Source organism: Limulus polyphemus, unplaced genomic scaffold (genome assembly GCF_000517525.1).
Source record: "Limulus polyphemus unplaced genomic scaffold, Limulus_polyphemus-2.1.2 Scaffold667, whole genome shotgun sequence".
Classification (NCBI taxonomy): domain Eukaryota; kingdom Metazoa; phylum Arthropoda; class Merostomata; order Xiphosura; family Limulidae; genus Limulus; species Limulus polyphemus.
In genome coordinates this window covers 146,658-155,862 of record NW_013666277.1, presented here as the reverse complement: position 1 = coordinate 155,862, position 9,205 = coordinate 146,658, and the positions used below count along the sequence as shown (strand labels likewise).

The window sequence follows — 9,205 nt, the reverse complement described above, 5'->3', positions numbered from 1 at the left end:
GACCTCGCTGACGCAACAGTATTCTTTTTCATTTTAACGTGGTCTCCATTGTTTACGCACTTACAGAGCTAAAATCCGGGATTCGATTCCCCGTGATGGACAGAGCAAATAGCTCAATGTGGCTTTGCACAAAACAAACAAATCCATTAAAACAAATAATTTCAGTTAGAACACAGTTTCATGTTTAGCTCCGCACTTCAAATTACTTAACTTTTTTTAAGTGGTTAAATCGTTTCTATATAATATTTGAGTTTGAATAGAATGCGAGATATAATCATGGTTAGTCATTTTAATGCACGTGCATAACACAATACAAGCTCTGTGTGCTCCAAGTATTGTGTTTATTATTTGAACCCATGCACTACATACAAATAGCTTTAAATTTTTAGGTGGGCAATTGATTAAACAATAATGAAACGTAATTTTTAATTAGTAGTGGCAGATTGTTTTATGTTTTCGTCAGCGAACAGAGCGACAGGAAATTACTGGTTCATGACTATAATTAAATATGAATTGTATCGTTTTTATTTGACATTAAATGCGTGATGATTTCAGTTACATTCTGGTCAAAATCTGTCTTATTTTATTTTTTATTTTTCTCCGATGAATTAAATAAGATGTACCCCGGTGGGTCAGCGTTAAGTTCATGAACTTGAATCTCTAAAATCCGGGGTTTGATTCCCAATGTAGCTTCGCGCTAAAACAAACAAATAAATATGAAATAAGATTATTTAGAAATAGACTAAAATTCATGATAAATTAAAAATTGTCTTACTTTTCTGTTTAATCAGTTACATATAAATGTTGAACTAAATATTTGGAGTCAGAGAATCAATTTAATGAATTGTTACGTATTTACAAACGATGATCAACGGTTAAAGAAAAGTGCAAAAAAATATTTTCTTTTACGTTTTAATTGTTTGTTTGTAATTAAACACAAAGCTACACAATGGGCTATCTGTGCTCTGCCCACCACGGGTATCGAAACCCGGTTTCTAGCGTTGTAAGTCCGCAGACATACCGCTGTGCCACTGGGGGGCCTTACGTTTTAAAACGACACATGTGATTGACGCATTTTTTAAAGCACCAATACTCTTTATGTGATTGCCCTGCCCCCCCAGTGGCACAGCGGTATGTCTACGAACTTACAACGTTAGAATCCAGATTTCGATACCCGTGGTGGGCAGAGCAAGAGAGCCATTGTGTATTTTTGGGCTTAATTACAAACAAACAAACTTTATGTGATTATATATAAAAAAATACAAATAGCGAATTTTATCATAATATCCTACAACGCTCATTTATTTTATCATAATATCCTACAACGCTCATTTATTTTATCATAATATCCTACAACGCTCATTTATTTTATCATAATATCCTAAAACGCTCATTTATTTTATCATAATATCCTACAACGCTCATTTTTCTCTAAAGATGTTTTAAAGCAGCATAGTTCAAACTGGGGGTCCGCGAGTCATGTCCTGAATTAAAAAAAAATAGTTTTTCAATTAAATTTTGGAATACAGCTTTTCATAAATACGGAATCTTTTTTTTTTCAAAATAAAAAAAATATCGATATATTTTAGGGTGTCTTCAGGTTAATAAAATTTGAGAACCGCTGCCCTAAAGTAATGTTGTGGTGGCTGCATTACAATTAGCTACATAGCTGTGACTCATATTATCGAAAAATGGTCGTTTTTGAATAAAATTATAGCTTAATGATTGAAAGGAAATTTAATTTTACAAAGTGAAATGTCCCCCGGTGGGACAGTGGTAAATCTACGAACTTACAACGATAAAATTCGGGGTTGGATTCCCCGCGGTGCTACCCAGTAGTTAGCTCAATATGTCTTTGCTATCAAAGAAAAAAAAACAAATCGAAAGTTACTCAAATACGAATTGACTAATGTTTTGTCTTTTTTTTTTGTTTCTAGCATTGAGTTTAAAACTACAAGAATCGTGTGGGTTGTTATATTTATTAACAGCATTACGTGTCAGTAGACTGAAACAAAGCTTCGAGAGTTTATATTGTAGTTTTCCTTGAAAAAATGACGAAATAGAATGAGTAAACATTTTCCAGCGTGACTTAAGTGTCTGAGTATTGAAATTCAAGCTCGTGATCCATTGAATAAAATCAATATTCGTTTTCAGTGAAAATCCACAAACTTTCTTTAGTTCTGAGATGTTTTGATTTTGTGTTCGTTTACTGCTCTTCCCAAGATGCCGAACTCGTTGGCTGTAGATCTTATGTCACGGTTTTGTAAACAGTGGCCAAGAATGGCTGACTGATTATATAAAGTATTTTGCGCATGCTCTTTAATTCCTGAACCCAAACAATGTAACCACTGTCATGTCTGAACGTCTAAGAATCGGTACTTTAGCACTAAAAACAGTCAGCAATTTACTAGAGCTTACTGCCTTTGACGGAGGATAATAGCACTTTATGAGAATAATAGCTCAGGTTTCAATACGAGTCACAAACACAGTCCATTGGAGCTACGTGGGGAATAGGATTGATGTTATTTCAATTCTCTGGGTCATGAAAACAACAGCTGATTTTGAGATGTGACTGGACCTTTGTGAACTTTTCGTGTGTGAATGTTGTCATATTCAAGCCCTTGTTTATTATCTTGTTACCAATATTAATAGATAGTTCCAGCTTCATCGCAATGTCCTTTTGGATCGGAGGTATCTCTTAGCCTTCATTTTAGTGGTGAGTGTTTCTTCTGGATCGGGTTAGAAAGTATTCTGTTGTAGTCTATAGTACTCCAGCCATACACCCCCGAACAGCATTGCACTGTCCAATGGTTGGCAATGTTTTTCGTTGAAACAAATTTAAATTTAAAAAATGTCTCATTTATCAACTTTGACGAAGGCCTCAAAATTGTAGCCTTCAGCTACTCGTGTAAGATTTCACATATTGAAAACAAAGATGGCGACTGGTAAGCCGAAGAGAAGATGGCACTTTTATTATCCCAGTAAGATATAATATTTTGTGTGTTATGTATGTGTGAGGGGAGGGGTTGAGATAGATGGATAAGCAGCTGTCTAAACCAGTGAGAGATTTTGAATATTTTGTTTATTCCTTATATGTGATTACGAAATCGTTAGTCGTAAGTCTGTCTATTTTGTTGTTGTCGTTATAGAGGTTATAGGGGTAAAGAGACTAGAGAGTTAATCGTACTTTATTTAGAGGTTATAGGGGTAAAGAGACTAGAGAGTTAATCGTACTTTATTTAAAGGTTATGTGCAAGAAAAGCAGTGGTGTATGACAAAAACACGAACCACGATATCTCAGGAAACCATCGTTTACCCTATGAACTTTGCACTACGTTCCTTGGGGTTGGTTTTTATTATCTACTACAATGAAACATCACGCTATTACAAGATTTACGTTTAAACATAACTTTTTTTAAACTGATCCAACACGGTTTACCTATAAGCAAAGTAACTAACTACATTTTTGCTGCGTTATAAGAAGTCGCTAAACATCAGAGCGGTTTCCCATCACTTAAACTGTTGAATTCCTAATATCTTTAACTGTTGAAATTCCACTTACATCACTTATATACGCTCCACTAATTTGCACGATGCGTATATTAGCGGAGCACAGGCGCGATCCAGTTAGTGATTCGATTACTTCACAAGTGTATAACACCACTTCAACCTATATACACTCTCGCCCCTTCCTATAGTAACTCGTACTGAGTTGGAAGAGAATATTTAAAAACGCTTCTAACCCTACTGCGGTTTCATCACACCACTGTATATATACCATACAACAAAACAACGGGTTGTTAATTTCGGCATTAAACAAAATACAAACTGATTTAGTATTTACCGCCCACGTGAATGTACCATACAATTACTAAAGAGCGTTTGGGGATATCCAAGTATCTCTAGTACCCATTTGTGTAACCTACTATTAGAGAAGAGGATTTGAGGATATCCGGGTATCTAGTACCCGTTTATGTTTTCTACTAATACAAAAGAGGGTTTGAGGATATCCGGGTATCTCTAGTAACCATTTATGTTTTCTACTATTACAAAATAAGGTTTGAGGATATCCAGCTAGTTCTAGTATTGATTTGTATCTACTATTACAAAAGAGGGTTTGAGGATATCCGGGTATCTCTAGGGTCCTTTTCCTTCTTTTTCAAAATGTACGTGCAAGTTGTTACTCTGGAATTACAGATGGGGTCCAGAACACGTCGACTTTTCAAACACATTTTTATGATGTGTTTACGTACCAAACATGTAATCAAAAATACCATTATTAGTCCATTCAATTCCACTAATTATTGCTGGGATCTACCTTGTATTTTTACACACAAAAAAGAGTGATTTTACTCAACTTGTTTGACCAGTAATTTACAAGTGTTCATTATTTAGACCCTACCAGTTGTAAATGGTGTGAAAACAAATGAATATATCTCAGCTCCAACTCTCTCTCTAGTCCAATTACCGCAAGTAATGATAGCCAAAGTGGCAAGCCTCGAACAGTTGGCAACTGTGTGTGTGTTTTAATATTTGCTTATACTCTTATCTTTACGGTTTTTTTTAGCCGCGGCATATCGGCTCATAGAATGGCTCCGAGTTGTTTTTATTCAAGTACAGCTCCATTTATTGACCGATTTGAGATCTAATTACAGCCGCGGCTATTGAGGATTCCCTTTTGTTCATTAACTAAAACAAAGGTTTTTGAATCTCTATTGCCACGCCTGGTTACCACGTGAGATTTAAAACTAAGATAGAGAGGATAAATGTTGATAGACACGTATAGCCCAAGGTTAAACTATTACTAGTCACTCTCACAGAGCTGACGAGAACTAACAAAACACGAAACTGATGTCCCCATCCACTTGCGGTCGAGTTTTGTAATTCAATGTGAGCTAATATAATATGCATTACAGCTTGTTAGTGCATGGCAGGTGCAGAAAACCTGAGAAGTAGATATACAATATTTAAGCGGAAAAAGTGGATACTCAAACTCGTATTTGCATAAGTGGGTGTATATATATATTAATAAACCCTGAACTTGTTTAGGCAACATGATTTATTTACCGACATAGCTGGATTGATGAGCCCAAATATCCGCTTATGTTACAAGAACACAGTCATGAGAAACTCTTAAAAGTAAATATAATTCTGAAGCTCTGTATCATAGTGAAATATTTTAAAATGGAAGTTTAAAAAAAAAACAAGAACAAAAACTATGACTTAAATCTATAAAGATTAATCAGCTCAACCAAAAGTGGAGTTGTTAGTCAACAGTAGCTCAAATTTCGTATGATTTATTCTCAAATTATACAAAAAAAAAAAATGACTCAGTATTGGTTTTCGTGTATATTTGTCACTGCAGACCGGCTGAGTAAAAACCCGGACAGAAAATCATTAAGAAGATTTAAAAGTAAGTAGTGAAACAGAAATATTTTTCAGGTGGATTATTTGTTTCAACTTTGGCGCACTACCACACAAGGACTACCTACGTTAGCTGTCCCTATATTTGAACTTAACAGACTAGAGGAAAACCAGCTGGTGAACAACACCCATCGCCAACTCCTGGGCTATTGTTGCGTAATTCAATATTGGGATTTGATCGTCGCACTTATAACGCATCTATAACATCCCAAAGTGAGGAGCGCGTTTTTTGCGGCAAAGGAACGTAACGAACTTACAGTCTGGGCACGCTAACCACTAGGCCACGCATAGTCTTAGATAGAACTAACATAATAAAGCCGGCGCTTATTATATAAAAAATGCCAGCACACACTTAATTTTTAATTGTGAAATGTATACAATATTCTTTGTTGCAAATACTACCAAAAAGAGGGACTGACATCGCCGGGTGGTTAGAGCGCTCGACTCGCAATCTGCGGGTCGCGTGTTGGAATTCACATCACACCAAACATGCTCGCCCTTTCAGCCATGAGGGCGTTATGATGTGACGGTTAATCCCACTATTCGTTGATAAAAGAGTAGCCCAAGAGTTGGCGGTGGATGGTGATGACTAGCTGCCTTCCCTCTAGTCTTACACTGCTAAATTAGGGACGCCTAGTGCAGATAGCCCTCGTGTAGCTTTGCGCGAAATCCATAACAAACAAACAAACTGAAAGCGCAAGTCCATGGTTTGCGCCACGTTGTCGCAAAATTGTGTTCCGCACCAGCCATGGGTGGGTTGTAAGATTGACGACCAAATCATACTAGTCCGTACCAGACTAATCAGACTAGATTAGTCCAAGGGTTGGCGGTGGGTGCTTTGACTAACTGCCTTCTCTTTAGTATATTAGCTCAAAATTAGCGAATGCTAGTGCAGGCCCTCAGATGGTAAGCCTGAGAAGTTATAGTGCTAAAGTCGGGTTTCAATATCTTCGGTGGACAAAGCCCATATAGCCCACTGTGTAGTTTTAGGCTGCACTACAGAATAGCCTTTGTGGTAATTAATAGAAAATTTGTGAACATTTTACATACTTTTATTTTATTTATTTATTGTAAGCTGTTTCGTGCATATAGTTTACAACTGGAATAACCATAGATTTATTGGGCGATATATTAGATGTTTTTGTATGACCAACATGTTTGTATGTAGTTGTATGAAATAACTTATCAACCACAAAATCACAATATATCAAAACTGCGTTGAAATTTTATCACAGTAGAGTAATAAACTCGCTGAAAAGTAGTTAATGACGCTATGAAACCGGTTACAGTTTGATAAAATATTGTAGTAAGAATATCATTAAAAACATCGTAATTTTACATTTAATACCCTCTTAATCTAATTGAAATGAAATGAAATTAATTGTACTTTATATAACATATATATTTCAATGTATTTTATTCATTTTTTTAATAATATGCATTTCGATGCTTTTTTTTTTCCTTTTTTTTTGCATAATTCTTACCATTATGAATTTCCTGTTCTTAACTTGGCCAACTGTTGCGTTATACTACTCGTGCACGTAACAGTAGTTATCCAATTAGCGTCACCAGGTGTGCTTACATAAGAAAAATTCTTCGATTCACAAAATAACTACTCATCTTACACAAAAACTGACAGGCTGATAAGGTCGGTACTTCAATAACATAGAGCAAATCGGGAAGTCCAGTTACCCCAGTGTGTACTGTGACGTCAGAACCCTGCAAAGTTCAAAAGTTATCGGATGATACAGCAAAACCGTGTTTTCAAAATTAAAACAATTATTCGAACTTCTACATAAGTACGATAAAAAAAAAATTATGATAATCGAAATCTCGTCTTTTCTGTTTTATGTACTATTTTGAAAAACGTTAGTTAGGGTTACTTCACTTTTCACTCTTAAACCTCAAAGTCAATTTTTATTCCGAACTCAGACCTTAGTTTATAAAGTTCTAGTCTGAAAAAAAAAAGTGATATCTATTTTACGATAAAATATCTGTGTTAATAAACAATGTTGATCTCGGTACTTTGTATGCTGTTGTAAGTAATGAATTCTGTACTGTTTGTAATTTATTTTGAATATGCTTAGATGCCACGTTTATCCGTGAGGAGCATGCATATTCGATCACTGGATGTATATAAGTTTTGTAAATTTAGGTTATATTATCAGCTTTCGCTCCACTATTCCTGGCCATTAGACTCCTAGCATAGTTCGTGTGTTGCGAAACTTTGGTTTTAATATTGTTTAAGTGTTTGATCCACGTTAATTTTGAATCATACCTTAAGCCTAAGAATTTTGCCGATTACGTATACGTGACAACAGCAGTGAATGGGTTAAGCCGACCCGTATACGTGACAGCCGCAGTGAATGGGTTAAACCATAAATAATATCTTATAGCATACAAACACACAAACAAATCTAAACGTAAACTTTTACACTGAAGGTTAATTGCACTTTATGAACACTGTTCCGAGTCCCGTGCTGACACTGGAACTACTTTTCCATTGTTGATTTACTTAGTTTGGTGGCCATGATTACGCATTGTCACCTGATACCATAATTTGAATTTTAACAAGTTTTGTGGAGGATGACGATTTTAATTTTAGACCACACATATTTACAAACTTTCACCAGACTCTACATTGTGTAAAGACGTCGGCCCCAATACCGTACTTAAGTAGAGTAAAGCCACTAAAGTTCATACGACACGTATTAGAGGGACTTCACAAATAAGTGATCAAATAAGATTCCTGAGATTCCATCTTAAGCCTACCAGTGGCACAGCGGTATGTCTGTGGACTTACAACGCTAGAAACCGGGTTTCGATACCCGTGGTGGGCAGAGCACAGATAGCCCATTGTGTAGCTTTGTGCTTAACTTTAAATAAATAAATATGCATCTTTTTCATATGAACGGCCGTTGATTTCGAGGTATGATTGGAAGCTTGTGAACTTTCGACTCGTTAGGTTTTATTAATTTAGAATCATTTATTATCTTGTGATTGGTATCAGGAGATATGCCCAACTGTATCGACATTATTTTTTGAAGGATTAGAAAGTCCTATCTTAATCATAATATCCACTTTGAGATCGTTGCTTCGAATTGGCTTGCTGTCTTAAACTCTCCGCTGTGCAAGTTTTTTGTTTCTATGTTAGATATTGAGGGACTTAAGTTATGGTGTTATTTGGATCTATATCTCGCTATATCAATTTTTTTTTCTGGAAAGTACTGTGACGTAGTCAATAATTCATCATGAACCAAATACATAAGTACTTAAAATGTCGCCCGTGGCACCAGTTCTTACACTTGCGATTAACCCTATAGCTCTAAATGCTTTACACCAGTATAAAGTTTACGTTTCTTATGTTAATAGCGAAAACAAGTGTAATATAAGGAAGCTAATCGGGCAACAGTTTATGAAATGTAACACAACTGGATTAGTCGAATTAGTAGTTCATTTAAAGATCGTAACTCACGAGAAAGCACAATATAAATCATACAGATTATAATGGATATGAAAACTAAATGTCGCTCTTGTTGCCATTGGTTGAGGATGTTTCATATAACACGTGATTGGTTTAAGTAAAAATAAGATCACTTAAGGTGATCATTTGCATAAGCGACGTACACGTGCTTCCAATTATTTCGTTTAACTCAAGCACATAGTCGCAAATACCACATCATGTGAGACCATGCAAAAAACACAGTGCCAATTAAATTAGTTTCAACGAAAATTATACACACACACACACATATATATATATATATATATATACACACAC

At 35.6% G+C, this 9,205-nt stretch overlaps 1 protein-coding gene across 3 annotated transcripts in view; it reads right to left on the bottom strand.

The window, feature by feature from the left end:
• Positions 1-9,205, bottom strand: part of LOC106459837 (calcium-binding protein E63-1-like) — a 37,992-nt gene that overhangs the window by 17,530 nt on the left and 11,257 nt on the right. For 2 of the 3 annotated variants that reach the window (XM_022386395.1, XM_022386394.1), the window contains exon 2: positions 6,909-7,143. The exons of the other annotated variant lie outside the window; for it this stretch is intronic. Coding sequence is in view for 1 of the 2 variants with exons in the window: in XM_022386394.1 (XP_022242102.1) it covers positions 6,909-6,911 (3 nt within the window). In the remaining variant the exon portion in view is untranslated. The remainder of the gene's footprint in view (positions 1-6,908; positions 7,144-9,205) is intronic. 3 annotated transcript variants of the gene reach the window in all.